The sequence below is a fragment of the Drosophila willistoni genome, assembly GCF_018902025.1.
Source record: "Drosophila willistoni isolate 14030-0811.24 chromosome XR unlocalized genomic scaffold, UCI_dwil_1.1 Seg143, whole genome shotgun sequence".
NCBI lineage: Eukaryota > Metazoa > Arthropoda > Insecta > Diptera > Drosophilidae > Drosophila > Drosophila willistoni.
Window position 1 is genome coordinate 4,595,134 of NW_025814056.1, and position 24,063 is coordinate 4,619,196.

The following is a 24,063-nucleotide window of genomic DNA, read 5'->3' on the forward strand; positions in this document are numbered from 1 at the left end:
TGATTTCTTCTTTTTTCTCTCTTTTCTTTTTTTTTTTGTTTGAATTTCACTTTGTTGGCAGAGCAGCCGCTGTCGCCGCCGCCATGGGAAACCTGTCCAGCAACAAGAGTCTCAATGTTGCCGCAACAATGTTGCCAAAATGAGCATACAATAATTTAATTTTTTTTTTTTTGTTTTCCGTTTCGGAAAACTTTTTTTGTAAACTTTTCTCTGTTTTTTGTTGCTGCTGATCCTCCACTACTTGTTTGTTGTTGTAGTTTTAGTGTGCTGCCTTTAATATTTTTTACATTTTATTTTTAAATGAAAAGCAAACACAACACAGAGACGATATATAGATAGATATGTATTATACATCTGTGTCCGTGTGTGTGTGTGTTTGTCTGTGTACGACGCAAAAATTGTTTTAATCCAAAAATGTATAAAGTTGTTGCTGTTGCTGCTGTAGTAGTTGTTGTTGTTGCTTTTGAATGTTCATTGCCACACACACAACAACAAAAACGTTGTTGCTTTTGCTGTTGCTGCTGGTGCTGCCACTGCTGACGTCGGCGGCGACGCTCATGATTTCGTTTCAAGGCAACTTCATTTCTTTACTTTATTTGACGTTTTTTTTCAATTTTTCTTGTGAGACTTGGCTACTTGCCTCCTCCCCCGCCGCCAGCCACAAGCGACGAGCGTCGTCCCAATCAAACGAAACAAAGAAAAATTTCACTTGTCTCCTCTTTTAGTGAGTTGTTGTTGTTGTTGTTGTTAGGGTGAGGAGGATGATGATGTCGACGCAGGGGTGTTGGGGAACGGGGAATCCGGTGGTGGCAACAAATTCTCAAGCGAGAGAGAAAAACGCAAATTATAATTTCAATTTAAATTCATTTTTTTTTTGCTGGTCGTTTTTGTTTGACACAAATCACACTCGACACTTGGACAACAAAAAAAAAAGTTTTCTTTTTTAGATTTCTTGTTGTTGTTGGCCTACTTTGTGTGTGGGGAATTTTTTTTTTTGTTGGTTTTGCGTTTGCTGCTGCTTCTCGTTTCGTTTCTTTTTTCGTTTTCTTTTTCTTTCTTTCACACGCGCCGTTGTTGTTTCTCGTTCTCTTCTCGTCTGTCTTTACGTAAATAGATTGCACTTTGTTTTGTGTATGCGTGTTGCTGTATGTGTGTATGTTGCAATATATTATATTTTTATATACATTTATTTCTTCTCTTTTTTTAAGTTAAATGTAGTTTTCAACAAAAACCGACACACAGCGTGAAAAACCAAAACAAGAAAGTCCGCAACACGTCCGCTCACATTAAAAAAAACAACCTCTCAGCTCGGCAGCAAAAAAAACAACAACAAGCCGTGAATTCGCCCTCTCGCCGTAAATTCGCCCTCTCGCCGTAAATTCGTGCCCTCTCGCCGTAAATTTTTGCCCTCTCTCGCCGTAAATTTTTGCCCGCTCTCGCCGTAAATTCGCCCTCTCGCCGCAACACCCGAAGCCACACCGACTCTGGCAACTCTGGTGATTGTCGAACCGCCTGCCGATTAACTGGCAGTGCTGCCAGCGTGTTTTGGGAAAATAGTCGATAGGTTTGTGATCATATAATCGAGCGTAACACTTATCGATATTTCCGTTCATCACTATATCAGCTGCTGAGCGGCGTTATCTAAAATTATTAGGCGGGAGAGGCAACGCCGCCAGTTTAGATTAAAATAAAATTGCCTTAAAATTGCTTAAAAAAAACAATACAATTTCCCAAGAAAATGGAGCCACAGATGCAAGCTAAAAGATACTGCGGCCTGGGAAATCATGAACTTACTGCGCCATACAGAACGATAGAGGATAACTGGATGTTGAACTTTGCCAAACGGCTCAATGGGGAAATCCGGCCCAGCACTTTAATCTGCGACAGCTGTTTGGTCACATTGAAGGAAGTGTATAAGAAAAAAGTCAAAAGAGCCGTCCTCCATCATAAACAGCGGCAAAAAACAAGCGGCAATAGTATCTCAGATGTTAGCTCTAGTCAAAGGGCAGGGACATCGTCGGATTCGTATCAGAGTCAGCCCCTTATGCACGCCCCAGGGGCTGACAACAATGTGAATAAGCGTAGGCGTCGTGTCGATGAAGAGCCATCGAGCACAACTCCGACAATACATCCTCAAGAACATACATCTTCAACAAGTGCAGCAGCCTTGGCTTTGGCATCACTAAAAGCTGCTGCCCAGCAGCAGCAACAACAACAACAACAGCAGCAGCAGCAAGAACAACAACAACATCCCCTAGCTACTATAGCTGAATCAATGAGCCAATCTAGTGTGAACAGCACGGACGACGACGAACCCTTGTTGAGCTTAAATGCTGTAAATGGAACCAGGTTACCTCACATTCAGCCAATTCCAAAGCGACGGCAGATCCAGTTAACTGGGCCTCATCTGGACATCTATTTGGCTGGCACCACCGGCGGCTAAGCCATCGAATCCAATGGCCAACTTAGGAAACTTAATTTTTAAGAGCTCTTTGACTTTGTTTACGATTTTGGAGACAGCTTTATGTACTGACTATGAGAATTCGCTTTAAGGCAGGAATCTTTATTGGAATCCGTTTTTTTTTTCTCCGTTTTACATTTGGATATGCTGGATAAAAATTTATTAATTTAATGTTACGTCTTAAAGTAGAATCTAAATTTATATTACTTTTTTTTATTGTTATTTTAAGAAAGAAACTTAACTTGTCAATGGAATTGTTACTCATTTTTTTACAAATATAGAAACATTTATATAAATTTGTTCACTTTCGTAGTAGTATAGTAATATTATCTGAAAATAAATAAAGTTTAAAATATACTAATTTTTTAGAATTTTAGACACACATTCCTTTTTTATGACATTTTGAAACTGATTTTTAACTACAAATTCTCATTTAGATAAGCGGAAAAGAAAGAGATATCAAGTTTGCACGAGAGTGACTGAGAGAGAAAGTTGCCTGCTTTCTCTAAAATATTTTGTATATTCTATAAATCACATTTATATATGTACGTATCACATTTTTATTGATAAACAAACAATCTTGGCTTCATATTTAAAGGATTAATTTCATTTTCCTACAAAACTTAAAGCCATTTAGAAAACGTTTTGTTAAATATATATGTAAGTATTTTATTTTTGTTTATATTTAAGGCAATGTTGAGGTCTTTTTTGTTGGCATAACGTAATTTGTTTTTAATTTAGTATTAATATAATTTGGAATACAAATTAGCTAATATTATATTTAAAAATCCAATTCCAATAAATTGCATAAATTTTATAATCAAAATTTATAGGCAATTTTCAAATTTCAATATCCAAGTTAGTTTTTGATCTATTCATTCTTTTGGTAAAGATAAAAACGAGCATCATCAGGCTAAAAAGGAGTAAAGAATGTGAAAAATAAAAACAATATGACAAAATTGCAGGTGCAGGGTTTTATGCTAACCGAGCGGAACCAACGGGAAGAGGGTTTGAATATCCATCTGGACAAAAAGCCCATATCGGAGCGTGGTGCAATGGCATGCATATGAAGATGTCTCACTGTGATGAATGGCGGCAAATGGAAGCCAAACAGAGCCTCATCCATGTCAACTCCTTGTTGAGCCAATAGCTGTCGCAGTCCCTCCTCCATGCGAGTAACTTGAAAGAAATTGAAGGTGATAAGATTAGCATTATCTATCTCTTATAAGAATTATCCAAAACATGATAGCAGCTTACCCAATTGCTCGTGGGATTTGGTGAGTGTGTTGAGGCTTTCATAATGCAATTTTGGCACTGCGAGATAATGGAATTTGGCTGCAGGTTTTATATCCTTAAATATAACGTATTCATCAGTCTCAACTTCCAATTTGGTATCTGGCACTTTGCCGTTGGCTATATTACAGAATAGGCATGGCTGCGACATGGCTAAATAATGATGGAGTTTCTCTGTTTTTTCCTTAAATTTTAATATTATTCCTAAAATTTGTTTTTGAAATGAATTTAATTCACATTTTCAAATGTCAAAAAGCAATAATTTAGAAAAGTACAAAGTACTCAACTGACAACAACAAAAACAGCTGTAAACAGCTGTTGGCCAATAGCTGTTAACCTAACAGTGCTCGCAAATGATAATGTTAATTTAACAGACTCACTGTGAGGCATTCGGTTATTAACAGACTCACATTGAGACCGACCAGTCAGTTAACATTTTTCTTTTATTTATATATATTTTTTTTTTGTTTACTTTGTTGACAATTTACTATAAAAACAAATGTAACTGCGTTGCAAGCGCTTTAGTTGACAAAATTTTTTTGCCGCTTCAACAGCAAACGCCAAGCAAACGACATACACACACACACACATCTTAAAAAACAACAAATTACCGATAAAAAAAAAATTCAAGTGCTCTTAAGATTTAAAACGCTCCAAATTCTGGTTATCCATAAGATACAAGAAAAACAAGTGCAAAAATGGCTTCACGAGATGCCGCATCCAATCAATTAATTGACTACAAAAATTCCCAAACGGTAAGTGTGCGTAATGGTTGCGTAGGGACGAGGTTGTTGTGGGAGGGGTCATGGGCAAAAGCAAGGGGCAAAGAGCATGCCGGGCCCCGAAAAAAAGCAAAACAACAACAAGTAACAAAAAAGAGAAAGGCAAAAAGGAAAAAAAAAGAGAGAAACAAATTATATTTCAGATACAGAGTTTGCTTTGTTATATATATTTACCTATATATGTCCATATATATGATATGTATCTGCCGAATTAAGTGTAATGCAACTGAAGTTTAAATGCTCAAAGTTCAAGTATTTAGCTACTCTCTCTCTCTCCCTCTCTCAGACAATCTGCCTTTTTTTTTTGTTTTTTGTATTAACCTTTCTCTTGGATTTGTACTAAAATCTTATCACCAAAATATAAAAACTGTTAGCTCACTGATAAGAGGCGAACTTTGTTGCACGATTTTTGTATATAGAATTCGAATTTGGTTAATCTAACTATGGACTTACATATATATTGTACATTCATTCTTGATGATCTTATCGACACTTGAAAAAAAAACAAAATGATCAAGTTAAAATTTCATTACCCATTAACCATGTATGCAGTATATATATATAAGTAGGTATTATGTATATAGAATCTTGATTAGGTCTTGATTGAAATTTGCTGATTTTCTGGTTTTTGTATTCCATTTCTTTTTCACTTTTTGCTTTTTGTTAATTATTCTTCATGCTTTTGTGTGCTAATTTATTTGCACTTTCGTTTTCATTCTCACAATTTGTGTTTTTACAATTTTTTTTTTTTCGAAATTGCATTTTGTTATTTGCAAAAATCTATACATTATATATGTGCAAATCCAAATAGATTTCAACACATAAATAGCTATTTGTTGTTGTTGTTTTTTTTTCAAATGTGTTTTGAGTATATTAACGATTCTTTCATAATTTTGTTTAAACACTTTGTTTTTTTGCATATTAACGAATCGTGTTTTCAATGAAGCATTTCACAATATTTTAATGCAATTTAGCAGGCAATATTTTCAAAAGTTCATATTTCCCTTCAATATTTTTTTTCAAGTAATAGAATGAGTTTTTTTCCTTCAGTTTTCAAATAAATACAATTGAGGCATTTCATAATTTTCAGTAATAAAAGGATATAGAATGAAATCTTTTTCGTTTTTCATACTCAAAAGGCAAAAAAACTGTCAAAAATGAAATTTAAAATTTCGATTCTTAAAGAATCGTTAAATAATTGAAATTTGAATCTAGATAGTTCTTAGTATCCTGAATAAAAGATTGTTAGAATCTTTCATTGATATCCATGCAAAATTTTGGAGTTGAGTTGAAAATGATCCAAGAGATTTTTGTTTGCTAGGACCTGAGCGTTTTTTTTTTTTTTTGAAATTTTTTCTTAAGATTAGAAAAGTTAATAGAATTTAACCACTTTTCAAAAACTTTAAAAGATTGTTAAGAATTTTGCAGTGCTTCAAAAAAAGTTTATGTCTTACAATTAGTTAATGTTAATTCGTTTGCTTTGCAACCAATTAGTATATAACTTAATAAATGATATTTAGGTCTATTGTCCTCTGTTTTTGATTAATTTTGAACATATTTTGAAACAACGAATCGAATTTTTCGTAGAATATTTGGATTAGTGGAACTTTTTTTTGATGGAACAGGGTGATCAATTTTATTTATGCCTATTTTGTGTTAAAATTGTGACAGATGGATTTTTGAGAACCAAATTTGCATTAACAGAGAAGAGGAAACTCCGAGCCAAAGTTTTCTTTGAAGTAAATCTTAATGTTTCTAACAATAATTGGGAATTGGCTTACTTTCTAAGACAAGAGACTATTTGTTCTTTAAAAATTTCTGCATTTTTTCAAGCTTTAAATCTTTGATTATTTTTCGTAATCTTTTAAAGCTCATTTGACCCTTGAGTAATTCTATAAATATTCCTTGATTATTTCGGAATATTTCAAAAGCCAAAAGGCCATTTGTGTTTTGAGTAATTTCAAATTGTTTTAGGCCAGTCAAAAACTTTCTAAATCTTTCAAATTTTCCTAAATCGAAAGGCTGCTGGTCCTCCGAGTGATTCTAAATGATTTCAAGTACTAAATTCCCTTTTCACATAATTTAAATTTATCAATTTAATGAACATAAAATTCGGAAACTAAATAGCCATATCGAAAAACCTATAACTCTTCTTATCTTTTGAATTTTACGAGCATTTGACTATAACGAGTAAATATAAAACTAAAATTGCTTTTCGGCAATAAAAAAAAAAAAACATTTAAGAACTTGACAAAGTGTTTTTAATTTTATTCGAAATACCTTTAAATTAAATAAACATAAAGTTTAAAAACTAAATTACCTTATCTCGATACCCTTTCGTTTCACTTCATTTCATATTTTACGAGTATATAATTTACTCAAATTGTTTTCTGGCAATGAAAAAATGATTTAAGAACTTAACAACAATTTTTGGTTTCGTCAGTGTTAATTTTCACAAATATTGCTTAGACTTTGAGACTTGACACACATCTGAACCACTTGAATAGATGGTGTAAATGACCTTGTGGGGGATCCAATGGATAACTTTAACTAAAAGAAGAAGTTTAACTTAAAGTGACTCAAACTTAACAAATAATTATAATGGAAAGGTTGGAATTGGGTGGGGTTGGTTGGTGGCTAGTAAAACACACACCAGCCGAAAGCACTTTGATGAATTGGCAATTTTGATAAGTGAATTGGGGCAAATAGATTATCATATATAGAGTATGATGGGGAATTTATTTATTACTGACGTCTTATCGCGTACATTTTATCTGACAACAATGTGGGCGGGTGTTTTAGTAATGGCCCATGACTTGTACGGGTGAAAAAAAGAGAGAAATTTCCAGTATACATATTTCTTACGTTTTTTACTATGGTAGTCAGTTCCGCATGATTTGGCTCTAATTAAATCCAACACTAACACTAACTAACTCTAATTAAATTGGAAAAAAAACTTTAGTTTTATAATGTTTAACCAAGGCTTCATTTCGTAATTTCGTTGACTTCGACTTTGATTCAAGTGTTGTGTGTGTGTATGTGTGTGTGTGTGTGTTGCACATTGAAGTCAATAAACTCAGGTGAACCTTTAGGCTGTCTGTGTGTGTGTTGCATAAACTGGTTGCACGATCCAAACTCGTTCAACAGGCAGTTCGTTCAAGTAAAACTGCAACAGGCGTGGCAAGCCAATCGCAACTCTCTTTGGCTCTTATGTCATTCAAAATCAATCTATATACAAACATATTATGTGAGAATATGTTTTTCGGATATATCAGATTTTGCCCCTGATTTCCCGACCCCCTGACATCATCGCCGTCTCTGGCCAATTGCCGGATTGTGCAGTTCGTGACCTTGTTTTGGTTGGTTAATAATAAACATTGCAATTCTATAATTGCAGGAATGTTTTTATTTCAATTTTTGTGAATGTGCTGCAATCTTTGTTTTCGTATAATTGTTCTGTTTCTTTGTTGTATGTACTAAACATATAAAAGTGATTCAAAATAAACAACTCAAAGTTAAAGTTTTAATGAGCTAACATGTGATGTGATCCTCTTTATATTCCTTTTCTTTGAGGGTGTGAGCAGTGGAAGTACTTTTTTATGGATACAGTCGTCACATGTCTGTAAATTTGTTTTAATACTCAAACAAGAATTTAAATCATAAGCTTTGGTTTTTTTTAAATTAAAATTTTTGCTTTAAAACTCTTTAGTACAGTTATAAAATCCGAAAATTGCAAAAATCTCTTTTAACTACTTTGTACTTTAATCTTAGGTACATCTAATCTCTTTACCTAATCAGTTTGCTTGAAAACTTTCATTCTGATTAATAAATCAATGTACTAAAAATTTTGCAATTTTATGTTGACTGTACTAAACAAAAATGCCACTAAAAGGTTTTACAACCAAAAAACTAAAAGAAAAATCATTTGAAGACTTTGTATTGTCAATTTAAAAATGCTTTTTTGCTTCAAATTATTTTATTTAACAGCTTAGACTTACTTAAAAATAACTGTTTGAATTAAAATTTTACTTTTTTGCTAACATTTTTTAGTACAACTAAAGGGGTCCATGAAGTTTATCTAAATTTTGAAACAAAAAGCCATTGATAATGTCTTAGTTATTACAGTTTTTAACTAATTCATTTTATTTCGAAATTCTTCGCTTCATTTAGTTGCAATTCCCAACTAGTTTTAGCGTTAAAGACATGGAATGGATGGCTATTGCAATTCTGATGTTCTCTGGCAAAGTCTGCTGATGATAGAATTTGATAGCTTTTAAAATAGCTATACAGACGTACATATCTGCTCACCTCTTTGTGTTAAATAAGCTTCTTTTCAAGCTTGACCTCGAGATGGTTTAAATGCATAAATTGTATAAAATATTGTAGAAAAACATGAGTTAATTGATATTTTTAATTTTTGATCTAAATATATTCCTTTCTTTTTAATGCATTTCATAAATTTAATACAAACAGCCACCTAGAATGTTTTCCAACTAAAACAATTCCTTTTTATGTTGTTCTATACTAAAAAAAATAATAGGAACGAATAATTTCTAATTTTTATTAATACATTTCATGAAGTTTCTATGTATTTAATACTAAAAATTGGTAGATGATGTTTTATTTGGTATATCAAGAGTTTTTTAAAGAAAAGAACTCAATTTTGTTTTCTTTTTTATAAAATTTTACGTTTTTATGTGGCTCATTTTACTTTTTTAGTACTTGGTCTAAATAGTTTTCGTTCTTTCTCTTCATAATGAAATATGAAAGGCAATAGTTAATGTTTAATCAAATAGTTTGCTAACTAACTATTGGGAGTATTGTTGATAAAATTGAATAATTTTGAAATTTTAGTACATGATCTAAAAGTTGTTTTCTTTTTCCTATGTTGCACTTTATACTTTGTATTCTATGGAGATCTTACAAATTTTGCTCCTATATATATGAAGGTATACTTTAGGTTAATATGTATGTTTATCTTTTAGGTTGATAAACCCATAAAATACATATACATTTATCATGACAACACCTCATTTACATTTTTCTCCTTCTGTTCTTGCTTTGTCTCTCATCTCTCCGTCAACATGATTGCAATTAAATGGAATGTTCCCCTCTCTCCACTTGTTTGTTGCCAAGTTCTTGGTCTTGCATGGCCTCTTATCAAGAACTCGGTAGGAGGATAGATAGATAGAAGACTGTACGAACGGAGAGTTTTTTTTTAAAATTGGCATTATCTAGCCATATACATACATATATGCATATACATATATCAATATATGTGTGTGTTTGTATGTAGAATGTTGCCCTCTTAAGTGGCCCCACCACATTGTGTTGTTGTTTGTTGTTGATATTGTTTTGATGTCTCAAAGTGCAAACAATTGTGATTGCAAATCACACGAAATAAGAACAAAAAATTTAAAGAAAAAGTGTAAAAAAAAGAGAAGCGAATTGTGTTTGGGAAGACTTAACCAAAAGTGTTCATTTGATTACGGATAGAATCACAAGAATCATCTATAAAAGGAGGTAGCACATTAGTTTTCTGTCAATTAAAATGAATCCTTCCGGCATTTTAGCTATTTCACAATTATTGCAACCGATTTGATACTATATATAGACATCGTACCATTAACTTATCAGTATTCTCTTAATGCACAGAATCTCTTTCTGTGAGTTGTTTACTAAATACGCATGCACACCTTGTAAATGCAATAGCTAATATTTGAAGTGAAATGATTATTATATCAAACAATAGAGATCTCTAAGATATACTATATGTATGTAATTCTGTTGTTGTGTATTAGATGATTAAGTAGTTTAATCTTAAAGATAGATTTCAGATGAAATTATAAACACTTTTTAGTCATCAATTACAAAGTAAACGAGAAGCAACAAAAAGCGGAAGACTTACAAAATGGATAAGCAAGTAAGAAAATTTTGTATTAAAAACAAAAAGAGAGGAAGCTTTAGGATAAGGATGAAAAGAGTTTCAAGGAGTTTTAGAAGAATTTTAGGCATAAGACATAATGATGATGGAAACTTATGGAAAAGCGGATTCATAATCAAAGCCAAAAACAAAGATTTTGCTGAATTAGATAAATCTATGTAATGGGATAGCAATAATTAAAAACTTGATAAAGGATGGTAAGGATAAATGGAGATAACAAAAGTAATATCAGTTGGGCAGAGTTATAATTCGGATTAGGAAAGACCGGGACTTTATTTATAAGAAACGAAAATACGAAACGAAAAACAAGATTCAATTTAATTAAGAAAATATAAAGAGAGGAAAAAAAGATATGAAAAAAGAAAAATAGATTGAAATGTAAGAAGGTAAAGAACGTCATTGTAAAATAAATGGAAGGAAAAAGAAAAATATAAATTGAAAATACATAAATAATGAAATAGAAATATAGTAAAAAATAGAAACAAACATAAATAGGAGTATGAAATAGAGGAAAATAGAAAAGAGTATAAACAAATTCAAGAAAAAGGAGTGTAAGAATAATAATAATATAAGAAGAATGTTAGCATAATAAATAAAGTATAGAAGAAGAAATAAAAAAGAGAATAAATAAAGAGAGAAAAAGAATAGAAGAGAAGAAAATTAAGAATAGAAAAAGCGAAGAATAGAAAGGGAAGTATAGAAGAGAATAGTAAAAAGGAAAGGGATATAAGATAGAAAACGGAATAAACGAAGAATAGGGGAAAAATAATCGAAAAGTATAATAGGAAAAAGAATAGAAGAAAAAAGTAAAGAACAGAAGAAGAAGAATATCAAAAGATAAGATGAAGGAGAGAACAACAGAATAAGAATACAAAAAGAAAAGAAAATAACAGAAGATAATAATAAGAATGAAAGATGAATAGAAGTATAATAGAAGAGGAATAGAAGTAGAATAGAAGATGAATAGAAAAAGAATAGGATAAGAATAAAAAAAGAAGAATAGAATACGAGAAAAATAATATAAAAACAATAGAAAACAGAATAAGAATAAAAGGAAAAGGAAAAAGAGAAGAGGAATAAAAGAAGAGAAGAAGAATAGAGGGATAGTAGAAGAAGGGTTGAAGAAAAAATCTATAAAATAAAAATAAAAGAATAAAAAATAGAAAAATAATAGATAAATGTTAAAAACAGTTCTATAGATCGTAAAAGATGGTAGAAAGACAAAAGAAGTAGCAAGAAAATAGGAATAAGAAAAAAAATAAACAAAAAAATAAAAAAGCACTAGTAGAAGATTTGAAAATAAATTAATAAAAAAAGCATTGAATGCTAGAAAAAAAAGAAAAAAAAAATATAAATAATTAGAGGGAACCGGTAAAGTAAAAAGCAGGAGCCAACAGTAGATTGAATAGAAAGTGAATAGAAGGAAACAGAGTAATAAAGAATAATAATGGAAATGAGTTAACAAAATAAAGAAAAATAGATAAACAATTGCAACTTTTTAGCCTAAAATAAAGAAAAAACGAACACACGAATACACAAAGATTAGCATTAACTGAACACAATCAACAAAGTATGACGAGCAAAATAAATCCGAAGAAACTAAAGAAAAGAGGCCAAAAGAAAAACAAAAACTTGCCAAGAAATAAAAGAAAGTAAAAGTTGTTTTTTTTTTCACCAACTGACATGACATGCAAAATAAAACCAAAATTATGGAATTTATGGAAAAACTTAGACCCCCACCTGAGAACGTGGGGCGATAAGAGGTTTTTTTTTTGTTATTTTGCCGGTTCTATAATCTTTATGTTTATGTTTGTTGTTTTTAATTTTGCAACTATAAATAAATGTTGTTGTTGTTGTTGTCGTTGCTGTGTGTTTTAAAAGAAAGTGAATTTCGATTAGATTAGATGACATTTTGAACTTGAAACGTTTATATAATCGAGAGTTGTTTTTTTTGTTTTTGGTTTCGTTTCGGACAGGTGGCACCGGGAGCAATTACCACTGGACACGGTGCTCCAATTGGCATTAAGGATGCCACACAATCGGTTGGACCACGTGGCCCCCTGCTACTGCAGGATGTCAATTTCCTGGATGAGATGTCTCACTTTGATCGCGAAAGGATACCCGAACGTGTGGTCCATGCCAAGGGTGCTGGAGCCTTTGGTTATTTTGAAGTGACCCACGATATTTCGCAATATTGTGCCGCCAAGATATTCGAAAAGGTTAAGAAGCGTACCCCATTGGCTGTTCGATTCTCGACGGTGGGCGGTGAGAGCGGTTCGGCTGATACGGCCCGTGATCCTCGTGGATTCGCCATTAAATTCTATACGGACGATGGTGTTTGGGATTTGGTTGGCAATAATACACCAATTTTCTTTATACGCGATCCCATACTATTTCCCAGTTTCATACACACCCAGAAACGTAATCCGCAAACGCATTTGAAGGATCCGGATATGTTTTGGGATTTCCTCACCTTGCGCCCGGAGTCGACGCATCAGGTTTGCTTCCTGTTCGGTGATCGTGGCACTCCCGATGGCTATTGTCACATGAATGGCTATGGTTCGCATACATTTAAGCTTGTGAATGCCAAGGGTGAGCCAATCTATGCTAAATTCCATTTCAAAACGGATCAGGGCATCAAGAATCTGGATGTTAAGGCTGCCGAACAATTGGCATCGAGTGATCCGGATTATAGCATACGTGATTTGTATAATCGCATCAAGAACTGCAAATTCCCCAGCTGGTCCATGTATATCCAAGTGATGACCTTCGAGCAGGCCAAGAAATTCAAATATAATCCATTCGATTTGACCAAGGTCTGGTCCCAAAAGGAATATCCTCTATTGCCAGTGGGTAAAATGGTTTTGGATCGCAATCCCAAGAACTATTTCGCCGAAGTCGAACAAATTGCATTCAGTCCGGCTCATATGGTGCCTGGCATTGAACCATCACCCGATAAGATGTTGCAGGGACGTCTATTCTCCTATTCGGATACGCATCGTCATCGTTTGGGACCCAACTACTTGCAGATTCCTGTAAATTGTCCATATCGTGTCAAGATTGCCAATTTCCAACGTGATGGACCCATGAATGTGACCGATAATCAGGATGGTGCACCCAATTATTTCCCCAATTCATTCAACGGTCCCGAAGAATGTCCCCGGGCGCGTGCCCTGTCCACCTGCTGTCCCGTTTCCGGTGATGTCTATCGCTTTAGCAGCGGCAATACCGAGGATAACTATGGTCAGGTCACTGATTTCTGGGTCCACACACTCGACAAGTGTGCCAAGAAGCGTCTTGTGCAAAATATTGCCGATCATCTGAGCAATGCCAGTCAATTCTTGCAGGAGCGTGCTGTCAAGAATTTCACTTTAGTTCATGCCGATTTCGGACGCATGTTAACCGAGGCCCTCAATCTGGCCAAATCCTCCAAATTCTAAAGACAAGAATGAAAATCGAAAAAAGAAAAATGGGTGGCGATAAGAATATCCAATCACACACACACACACACACAAATAAACACACGTACACACACTATATTTAGCCGACTTCCCTGCTCCATCTGCTTTGAATGGTTAAATGGATGGATAACTTCTTGACCAATGTGCATCATCATCTTCATCTTTATCAATTCCATCTTTACATCATCTCTCGGCTACTTTGGTTGCGGGCATTGTTTTCTTTTCTTTTCCTTTTTTTTTTTGCACTTTGCACTTTTTGTTTGTCAAAATTGATTATTTGTAATAAAAAAAAAACAAATATACAAAATAAATTTGTACTCTATTTAATAAATTTGTTGTTTTAATATTTAAGAGGCAAAAGTAAGCATTGAAAAATTAAGTATACGCCAAGTGTGACAGCTACTAAGTTTTTTTTTTATGATAATTGTCAAAATAATGTATGAAAATGAAGAAGATGATGAAAATTGAGAACTTACATAGTTCAGTTAGAAAAATATTCAAAACACAAAAACCGTTAGAGGAAAAATATCAAAATTTTGCTTGATATTGAAAATTTTGCGTAAAACATAAATGCACAAAAAAATTTTTTGAAACTAAATAGATTTTATCATTTTAAATAGATTTCCAAGTACTCTGTGTAGCAGTCGGTGATTTATTTTTAAATCCAATTATCTGTTTTAAATTTGTTAAGCAAAAGTGATGCCTATTTTATTCAGAAATATAATAGTCTTACGCATTGATATTTAGCCGGCTCGAGAAATATTTAAAATTTAAATATGTAACGGTTTTGGCTAGTTTGTCGACAATTGGTATCGATAAACAATAAACTCCAACGATATCGTCGATAACAAATGATTCATCGAACATGGGCCATTTCGATGAATTATCGATAATTTATCGGCAGTGTTGGTAAACTTATATTGGCCTGCAACAAACTGCACGCAATGGTAATGTTAATTATTAAAATTTTATGTAAATAAACAATTCCAAAGCGGTTGAACTTGATTAATTGCCCGCCATTCTCCAACACACTGACACACACACACACACTACATAGATGTCAAGTGGACCAAATAGTAGCGGAATTTGTCTTCAGGCTTATGGAAATCTAGTAAAAAAGTCAGACGAAATCTTTTTTTTATATTCATAGGATCACATCGTTGGGATTTGCTGGTGTGGTAAGTATGTGTTAGTTGGTGTGTGTATTTGATGGTGTGTGTGTGTGTGTGTGTGCGCGATAAGACAACATTAAGATTAATGCGCATTACGTTACCATAGAATCAACAAGCTACTACAAAAACGGAGTCCAACGTGAAACATTATAATCCAGGATGGCGGGAAATTCGATGGATCCAAACAAGGATATTAAAATATTGATGAATCAACTAAATCATCAGCAGAGACAACAACAACATCCACAGCAGAGCTCAAACAATACAGCCAATGCCAAATATGCCAGCTCAGCTGCTACGGCGGGATCCACAGCCATAAGAATGTGTCCATCATCAGCGAATAGAACTAACTACAACAACAACAATAACAATAATAATAATAACAATAGCAAACAATTTAATGAATTATGCATGAAAGCCCAAGCTGGACAAAAATTAATGATCATAATGCGCGGTCCACCTGGTTGTGGTAAATCCACATTGGCTGATAATTTACTAAGACAAAGTCATCTCCTCGATAAACAGTCGCAACAGCAACAACAATTGACAGCCAAAGATTTTATATTCAGCAGTGATGATTATTTTTTCAATAATCGTCAAGTATATCAGTTTAATGCAAATCAATTACCCGATGCCCATGCCTGGAATCGTAAACGTGTCCAGGAGAAAGCCTCCAATGGCTGGAGTCCCATAATTGTCGATAATACCAATATTATGATATGGGAAATGCAAACATATGTCCAAATTGCTATCCAATATGGCTATCTAATCGAATTACTTGAACCACAAACCAATTGGTCCAAATCGGCCAGTAAATTGGCCCAAAAGAACATCCATCAGGTGCCACGAGAGAATATCCAACGTATGTTGGAACGTTTTGAGAAAACTACAGTGCCAGAATTGATCAGGGTGAGTGCAGAGCAAATGATTATCGATTCTAGATCTCAAGATCAAATTGAGCATTAACTTCATATAGACAGGAACGTCGCCTTTTGTTTTTTTTTTTCTAAATTCCAGCCATGCATTAAAGTAAAAACAATAGATCTATTATAATATTTAAACTATTTTCGCCCATAATTGTAGATAAAGCAAAAAGAAATCGATTTATATTGATCGAAAGGGCTAGAAAAATTTTGAAATGCTCTTGTATTTTCCTGATCTTATCATTAAGATAGGCGCCAATTCCGTTTCAAAAGATTACAGTAGTTTATAGACAATAGATTATATACTAAATGACATCATAGGTAGCAAAAAAAAGATTCGCTACTGGTTTAAATATATATTTCAAGATGGAGCTTATTTTATATACATATAAGTTTGTAAAAAGTTTATATTATTCTTTTAATTACAATGATTTCAATATAATGTATATATAATGTATTTAATGCCTAATCTATAGATGAATGTATAATTCAGTTTTGGGTGGGTTCCATAAAGATTTTCCTGTTTGTCAGTATAAAGATTTATTCAAAATTACACAATAGCTTTAAAGATTCACTGATTTGTGTTAAAAAGACCTAAAAAAGTACAAAATGATTTGTTTTTGATGGTCTGACTGGTTTCAATGAAAATCTCGACCTGGAATTCATTATTTTTGTTATACTTCTAATGAAAACGATTTTGGAAAATTGTCAGTCTTAGACCAAAATTCATTTCATAAGCATCTTGAACCAGATCTAGTCCTGAGTTTTCTACTCTTATACAGATATTAAAAACTACAATTTTGTGATTTCTTATTTGTTTTCTATTATTTCAGTCTATAAAAAATACAAAATACACGGTGCCATTGCCACAATTGCGAAAGCAACCACCATTGCCGGCCTTGCCAGCAGCACCGCCGCCTGCAGCACCACCTACACCAACGCCCACGTCAGTGTCTGCAACCACGCCCACCATTGCTAGCAGCAGCACAATCAATACAAGTGCCACAACAATTGTTGCCAATGAGGAGAATATAAGTCCAAATTCAAGTTGCTTTAAACTAAATGCAAATGCCTCAAGTTGGTTACCTTATGAACAGAATGCTACCAATTATTGGTTTCAAAATGATAGCCAAGTGGATCCAATCCCAGAAATATTCCCACCGTTAAACAGCAGTTATAATAATAAATCATCAAGTGCACTAAATGAGACATCCATACTGGATCTATTGCGAGATGATCAAGAAAAGAAGCAAACGGATGATGATGATGAAACTGCAATTTCTAGTTTATTGCAACGACATTCATTGGATTGCCCGAATGAGGCAAGTGGTTTTGTTATACTACGGCAAATGTATGCTAATAAACATGTCACCGGACTCTGGGATCTCTATGTCAAATGTAAAGGCGATGTGGATTGGGCTGTTGATATATTAATTAAAGAATCTGAACTAAATGCCGAAAGCACACAAGATTACCAAGAAGATGGCCTATCGCCGGATGAGTTTCAATGCGATTGTTCTAATCTGGCCACGGGCATAGATGGATTTGTAGTGGCAACAACAGCCGAGAGTGATGTGATGGCAGCGACAGCGACGGTTCCATTGCCCATTCAATCACCAGCAGCAGCTCCGAAACTGATGCCCAAGCCGCAACGTCAACAACGTTGCCGACGCAACAATGGTTCGATGGCAAATACAAATACCAAGGAATTGCAATTGCAAATACAAAATTGCTTTACTTTAGGTAACCTTTGATCGATCCATTATCAACATTTTCTATACCCTTGCAAGCAAAAGAAATGGGAAATTTACACATTTTTTGGGCTCTAAACTTACATATATTCAGAGAGATTGAACGATCATTTAGACAACAGTTTGTACGCCCACGCTGCGTCCGGCTAAATTGAAAGATAGTTACTATGGGGGATAATGAAAAGGATTATGGATTAAGCAAGGAAAAGTGAAATGAGTGTGAAATTTCGATATTTAAGTCAAATTTTTCGATTTCACTCCCCCGAAAAGAAAGTCTATGCTTAGATCAGTTACTGCAATGCAATATAGTCTTCCGATTTAGAAGAATAATAACTTATTATATGCATTTGTTAACTTCAGTTAGTTACAAAAACGAAAACAAAACAAAAAAGTCTCTTACATCAACAAAAATTATTTCAAATAGCTAATCATGCTGTGATTTGGAAATTCTTCTTTTTCCATTCTAAGATTTAACTAATTTGATCTCGAAAACAACAGAGAACACTTGAAGAAACACTTTCTTGTAACCAAACAAAAACTTTACATTCAATTTTGAGTTATTAATACAATTTTTAACCTAGTTTTAAACTCAAATATGTGCGATTTTTGAAGTATTTTCCAAGTTTGTTGCTTTGAAAAAGTATTGAATGAAAGTTAAGCAAGTTCCGAAATGGATATTCTTCTTTAAGAAGAGCTTTGCTTCAATTCTCAGGAAACAGATAAATTGAGTGTTGATCTAAAGCTCTCCAATATATACTTTTTTGTGAGTATTGTTTACCTGTTAGAGCTAAAAGACATAGAATTCCTTTGAAGCAATATAAAATAGAATGAATTGAAATGGAATATGATGCCATCGAATATGATTGGCCATCTTAAGTGAGGAAATTAAATAGGTAATAGGTTAAATATTATTCCTGTAGATAAAAATTGTTAGACATTTGAAATGAAACTTTTTAGTGTGCCCAAATCAAAACCCTTTTTAAAATTTCGCTTTTTTGCTCTTTTAGGTGATGATCAATACTCGGAACATACTCGTAAAATACGTGATATACGCAATGGAATACTCGATCTATCATTACCATTGCCAACAGCAATGATTGCCAATGCTCCCGGTGGAGTAGGAGGAGGATCTCCTGCAATGGAAACCCAAACACAAACACAACCAACACAAGAGGATGACGATAATGAGGATCCTGAGGAGAATACTCTATTAGAAATTGATTTGGGTGAAACTTTGATTAAACAATTGCGTACACATTGTCATTATGAGGGTGAAATGTTGCCACCCGACCAGGAATTGCCGCATACGAAAGTGTTTATACCACGTCATTTGGTTAAACAATTGCACATGTTATGGATGGAATCGGTATTCAATCAATTGGAAGAACAACGACATCAAACAAAACGAGATGATGAGCAATTCGCTAGATTATTGCAAAATCCAAAATATGCCGAATACACCGAATCGCCAAGTAATGTTAATGAATTGCTCGATATGGAGATGGCATTGACAATCTATCAAAGTGAATTATTGGCTGAAAAACAAGCTGCCGAGCAGAGGCAACAACAGCGTCCAAATGATATAGCCACACATTTAACTAAAATGAAATTATGTGAAAAATTTCCAGATATACCGAAGAATACAATGCTTGAGATATTTGAATCAACCGGTTGTAATTATGGTAAAACAGTTGAATTAATTGATAGCGAAGTGAAAAGTGAATTGAGCGGTGCAGAACTGTATAAACAGGTTGTCCTGGAGAGTGAGAAGGTAAGACCAAGACGTCACTAATTTCCTTGATTGTTCAACCTCATTTGATGCATCTTTTTTAGCTAAATGCACAAGTGGCACGTGAGGAGAATCAACCACAACAACAACAGCAGCAGCAACAACAATCGAGATCTAGATCATCTTCCTCATCAAATCGTGCTGTGCCAGTCCTTAGCGAGGATGCAAAACGTGCTGCATTACGTGATTTTGAAGAGACACGTAACATGGCCGCCCATCATTCCCAATTGAAGGCCGAATGTTATTTAAAAGCCAAACAAGCCATACAACAAGGCAATGGCAGTGTTGCTCTCTATTACTCAGAAATTGCACAATTGCATAAAACCAAAATTGACGCATTCAATCATCGTGCGGCCAATTCCATTATAGAAGTCCATAAGCATACTCAAAACAATCCCGATCTATTGGATTTACATTATCTGCATGCCGATGAGGCCATCAGTTGTTTGGATATATTTCTAGATCATCATATCACTGGTCTACGTAATTCGACACGTGTCTATAAGCATGTCTTTATCATTACGGGCCGTGGTCTGCATAGTGCCAATGGTGTATCGACCATAAAGAATAAGGTGAAGACCAGATTGGGTGAGCGACGTTTGCGGTAAGTCTTTGCAAATTTCAACAAGCAAAGCTGCGCTGAATCAAAAGATTAAATTTTCCGTTTTGTTTTTTCTAGCTGGCAGGAAGTTAATCCTGGTCTATTAAGAGTGAAAGTTTTTTCAGCCTCTCGTCATGCCAAAAACATTTGATTACCCCCAGACAATGATAATTGGGTGATGGATCATTGAAATAAACAGGAAATTGCACAGAATACAGGATGGGACAGCAAAAAAAAAAAAAAAAACAATCGATTGGGAAATAGTAATCTAAGAAACCAACAAAAAATTAAGCTACCTCATCATTAACATATATAAATCTTTAGTTGTTCTGTTCGTTCGAATTTTACATACTTTTAATTTGCATTTGATTTTCCTCTATTTTTTCTCTCTTTATCTTAAGTGGGTGCCCAATATCAATGCTCCTTCCCCTACCCCCATCCACCCACACACTAAAACGAAAAGACACTGTATTATTTGTGTGTTCTAAAAAGTAAATAACATTCCCATTGTAGATTTGAAATATCTCTACGTCCCCTTAAAAAACAAAACAAATCTAAAACTTATGTGTATATACTTTAAATTTTTACATTTAATATTGAACAATTTGGTGCTGTTTTACAACAAAAAATGGCAAAAACAAAAACAACAAAAAAAAATGGAAATCAAATTCAAAACAAAGAAGATCTTCCAAAGAAGAGTTAGAATATATGTATGTATTTTTCTAAACATTAATATAAAATGTATATATAATGTATATATATATATATATACACTATTACCATGTTTAAGCACTTAGTTAGTAAGCTTCAAAGTAATCAGTTCAAATATAGTTTGGTAAGAGAAACAACAAACAAATTTCAGTTTACACTTTTTATTTTTGTTTGAAAAACAATCCGAATGATTTTTTGGCTTTTCTTTTTTTTTTTTTAAATTACGAATATTAAGCCTCACTATGAAGTGGAATAAAAAGAAGACTTTGAAATTTAATAACTTTATCTTCTAGTCTAGAATATGGAAAAATTCTTTTGCCAAAACATTTCTATTTGACTTGGAAATTGGATTATCTAATATTTTGACTGAGAATGAGATTTTAGTTTTATGCTAAATTTACCGACAAGTATGACTTTAAAGACCTTTTTTTCTTGAAACTAGTTTTTTGATTTGAAATTTAGTGTGAATATATATACATAATTCATTATAGCATTAACCTTCTTTTTCCTTTAAATAGGCATTCTAGTGTAGAATTTTAAAAATTCATTACAAGGACATGGAAAATGGTCAGCAAATTAAATTTAAAAATTGTTGCTTAAAACTAATTTCATTTCTCAAGCTAGAGTCGGTCAATTGATTTGAAATTGTTTAGGAACTTCGTATAATCTCAAGTTAACTTTTAATTGATAGGTATATAAAGATATATACAGAATATTTCAGTTTCACATGATTTATCGAAAACTTAAAATTTTCTGTTTATTGTAATTAAAAAAGTCTGAAAATTAATAAATAAATTTATAGAAAATATGAATTCTTAATATTAATTTGTAGTAGGCCCTTGATTTAAAATTTATTAAGAATTTTCTATCTTAAAAGTTACAAAAATTAGTGGAAAATACTAAATATTTATTTTTCTATGTTGCTTGTTTCAGATTTTGTGCTTTAATACGAAGATATATACTTGAAAACAAAAATTTAAAGATTTAGGTTTAGGTAGATATATTAATTGTATATTTTTATTTAATGAAGCATTGAAAATATGTTAAAAAAGAAACAGTTTTCTAGTGTAGATTATATTTAAATTATAAGGAATCAATTCCAGTTTTTAGACTAGGAAACTTCTAGCAGATTAGACTTTATTCAAGAGACTGAAATTCTATTTTTTAGGTCTAGAAAACCCCTTTGAGATTCGATTTTAATTCAGTGGCATGAGTTAAAGCAGTGGAAAAGGTAGTCTATAGATTAGAAAGAGTTAGATATACTTACCACGAAGATATAGATTTATTGTTGTAAAATTTAATAAGCCAGCAATAACTAGACAATAGCCAAGATACATAGCCAGTCCAAGTGAAGGTCCATCATTTTGGGCCCAGAGTCCAGGAACTGAGTGGGATTACCTTGATACCAAAAATATCTGTTGCTTTTATGGCATTTCAACAGCTGCGCAGGCAAATTCGATACTAAATTCAGGTAAACATCACTTCGAAGAGTCGAGTCTACCTGATCCATCAACCAGGCCACACCAATGAGACCAATAATAATTTTCCAACAATTTTGTATTTAATGTTTAAAACATGGAAAGACAATTATACTTTGTTTTATTTTTCGTTTCGCTTTTTTGTTCTTGTTCTTGTTATCTCTATGTCTATCATAAAATCATCGTGTTCTCGTTACAAATACACAAACTGTGTGTGTAAATGCATTACAAAAGTAAAAAAAAAAAGAATATTATAGAAGAATAGATGGCAAATGAAGAGAGATGTTTTGAAAAACTTAAGTCTAGACTAAAAATGGATTAGGGATGCAGTTTAGCTAGGGTGGGTTGTCTTTGAATGAGGTGCTAGATGGGTGGGTTGTTGGACAGTCGTCATTTATGGCTTTGGTTCTTAGGAATTTGTTTTTGAGATTTATTTTGGAAATTTACTGACATTGCCATTTAGTCGAGGGTGATTGATTCTCTTTGCCATTTTGTATGCGATTCATGGCCACCAGTTCCATGAGATTGGCCCGACTACGTTTCGGTGTAAAACGTGAAGAGGAGGATGATGAGCTTGGGCTTGATTTTGGTGTCTTCTCACGTGGCGGTGTTTGAAGAAAAACGCCCTCGAATATGGTCTCTAGATTGTTCTTTGAATCGTTGGCATCGCTGGGAGGACTAATTTGGGCATTTATCTCATGTAGAGCCACAAAATCGGGATGACTTTGAAGATTGACCTGATCATCTTTCGTTTGTTCTAACTGATGCTGCGGCTGTTGCTTAGGTGTCTCAATATCCGAAAGATTTAAATCGTTAATGGGCGACGGAGTGCGTCCATGGGGAGAGAGGGCACGTGTATCGAAGGCTGGCAGTTCGTCACATCCACCACCATCCTGTTGATTATCCTGATCCTGTTCGAAGGCCAATGATAGATCACTTTCGCTTTCCAGCGATGACATTGAACACTGAAGGAGGCGGAATGATCCATTTAATTGTTGAGTCTCAATACTGCACATTGCATTTGTATTTGTATTTGTGTTTGTTTGTGTATTTGTATTTGTGTTAGTTACCGCATCCGAATTTGTGTCCATATCCATAGACAATCTTTACATTACTAATACTTCACAAAGAATGCTCGAAGAATCTTTGAAAGCGAATCTTGACAGGCAGACGGGCAAGCAGGCAGGCAGGCAGATAAAAATTGATGCCCGCGTCCCACCAAATCAGCTGATTGCGGCGTCCCGTCTTTGCGTGCGAGAGAGAGCAGGTAAATCCTATGGCTATTGTGAGATTCTTGTTCTTTTCGTAGTCCTTGATATTAAATTTTCGTCTCGACTTGCCGCTTTCGAGCGTTCTGTGGGAAAAACCACAACAATAAAAACGAGGACTCGAAATCAGCTGTTGATCAGTGTAAAAAATACCAGATAGAATACAACAAAAAATACTTACAGCATAAAAACGGTTAACAGAGCGCTTGTGCATACTCTGTTAACCACAAAACGGTTAATGTTGAGCCGAGCCGATGAGCGAATTGGCTTTGTGTTTGTTGTTGCATTTTAGCGCCACGTGCGAATTCAAGAGATTTTTAGCGAAGTGCATCGAATGAATGAGCTTTGGAGGTAGGGTATCGCGGGTATCCTTTCAAAGAATCCGTTTCTATGATCCTCAGACAGGCCACTCTGAACATTCACAAAAGA

At 33.7% G+C, this 24,063-nt stretch overlaps 5 protein-coding genes across 6 annotated transcripts; 3 read left to right on the top strand and 2 right to left on the bottom strand.

Annotated features, from left to right (window-relative positions):
- The first annotated feature begins 1,619 nt into the window (after positions 1-1,619).
- Positions 1,620-2,837, top strand: LOC111518973 (protein hunchback). The gene has a single exon (XM_023177447.2). The coding sequence runs from the start codon at positions 1,739-1,741 to the stop codon at positions 2,441-2,443; it is 705 nt and encodes a 234-aa protein (XP_023033215.1). The 5' UTR covers positions 1,620-1,738; the 3' UTR covers positions 2,444-2,837.
- Positions 2,838-3,163: 326 nt separating this feature from the next.
- On the bottom strand, positions 3,164-4,052 carry LOC6645532 (adenosine 5'-monophosphoramidase HINT3). Its single transcript, XM_002068006.3, has 3 exons — positions 3,719-4,052; positions 3,447-3,640; positions 3,164-3,374 (listed from the first exon to the last, which is right to left on the bottom strand). Exons 1-3 carry the CDS (start codon positions 3,903-3,905, stop codon positions 3,333-3,335), a joined length of 423 nt encoding a protein of 140 aa, XP_002068042.1. The 5' UTR covers positions 3,906-4,052; the 3' UTR covers positions 3,164-3,332.
- A 194-nt stretch (positions 4,053-4,246) lies between these two features.
- Positions 4,247-14,263, top strand: LOC6645533 (catalase). The gene is made up of 2 exons (XM_002068007.4): positions 4,247-4,509; positions 12,457-14,263. Exons 1-2 carry the CDS (start codon positions 4,453-4,455, stop codon positions 13,918-13,920), a joined length of 1,521 nt encoding a protein of 506 aa, XP_002068043.1. The 5' UTR covers positions 4,247-4,452; the 3' UTR covers positions 13,921-14,263.
- A 583-nt stretch (positions 14,264-14,846) lies between these two features.
- Positions 14,847-20,519, top strand: LOC6645534. 2 transcript variants are annotated; one of them, XM_047011901.1, is made up of 6 exons: positions 14,847-14,888; positions 15,220-16,022; positions 16,870-17,779; positions 18,795-19,558; positions 19,621-20,180; positions 20,256-20,519. In XM_047011901.1, exons 2-6 carry the CDS (start codon positions 15,273-15,275, stop codon positions 20,326-20,328), a joined length of 3,057 nt encoding a protein of 1,018 aa, XP_046867857.1. In that variant the 5' UTR covers positions 14,847-14,888; positions 15,220-15,272; the 3' UTR covers positions 20,329-20,519. The 2 variants fall into 2 exon arrangements, with proteins under 2 accessions (XP_046867857.1, XP_023033304.1); XM_023177536.2 differs by lacking the exon at positions 14,847-14,888 and adding an exon at positions 14,899-15,119.
- A 1,911-nt stretch (positions 20,520-22,430) lies between these two features.
- Positions 22,431-23,746, bottom strand: LOC6645491. The gene is made up of 2 exons (XM_002068009.4): positions 23,437-23,746; positions 22,431-23,331 (listed from the first exon to the last, which is right to left on the bottom strand). The coding sequence occupies exons 1-2, from the start codon at positions 23,461-23,463 to the stop codon at positions 22,810-22,812; spliced, it is 549 nt and encodes a 182-aa protein (XP_002068045.3). The 5' UTR covers positions 23,464-23,746; the 3' UTR covers positions 22,431-22,809.
- Between the last annotated feature and the right edge of the window lie 317 nt (positions 23,747-24,063).

Bases quoted from the DNA above. Each gene is read 5' to 3' on its own strand.
- LOC111518973 (XM_023177447.2), top strand. From the start codon at position 1,739: ATGGAGCCACAGATGCAAGCTAAAAGATACTGCGGCCTGGGAAATCAT.
- LOC6645532 (XM_002068006.3), bottom strand. From the start codon at position 3,905: ATGTCGCAGCCATGCCTATTCTGTAATATAGCCAACGGCAAAGTGCCA. The intron at 3,641-3,718 runs GTAAGCTGCTAT...ATTTCTTTCAAG, and splicing joins CAAATCCCACGAGCAATTGG to TTACTCGCATGGAGGAGGGA. The intron at 3,375-3,446 runs GTTAGCATAAAA...ACTCCTTTTTAG, and splicing joins CTTCCCGTTGGTTCCGCTCG to CCTGATGATGCTCGTTTTTA.
- LOC6645533 (XM_002068007.4), top strand. From the start codon at position 4,453: ATGGCTTCACGAGATGCCGCATCCAATCAATTAATTGACTACAAAAAT. The intron at 4,510-12,456 runs GTAAGTGTGCGT...CGTTTCGGACAG, and splicing joins ACTACAAAAATTCCCAAACG to GTGGCACCGGGAGCAATTAC.
- LOC6645534 (XM_047011901.1), top strand. From the start codon at position 15,273: ATGGCGGGAAATTCGATGGATCCAAACAAGGATATTAAAATATTGATG. The intron at 16,023-16,869 runs GTGAGTGCAGAG...CTATTATTTCAG, and splicing joins CAGTGCCAGAATTGATCAGG to TCTATAAAAAATACAAAATA. The intron at 17,780-18,794 runs GTAACCTTTGAT...TTGCTCTTTTAG, and splicing joins ACAAAATTGCTTTACTTTAG to GTGATGATCAATACTCGGAA.
- LOC6645491 (XM_002068009.4), bottom strand. From the start codon at position 23,463: ATGGATATGGACACAAATTCGGATGCG. The intron at 23,332-23,436 runs GTAACTAACACA...CGCCTCCTTCAG, and splicing joins TGGACACAAATTCGGATGCG to TGTTCAATGTCATCGCTGGA.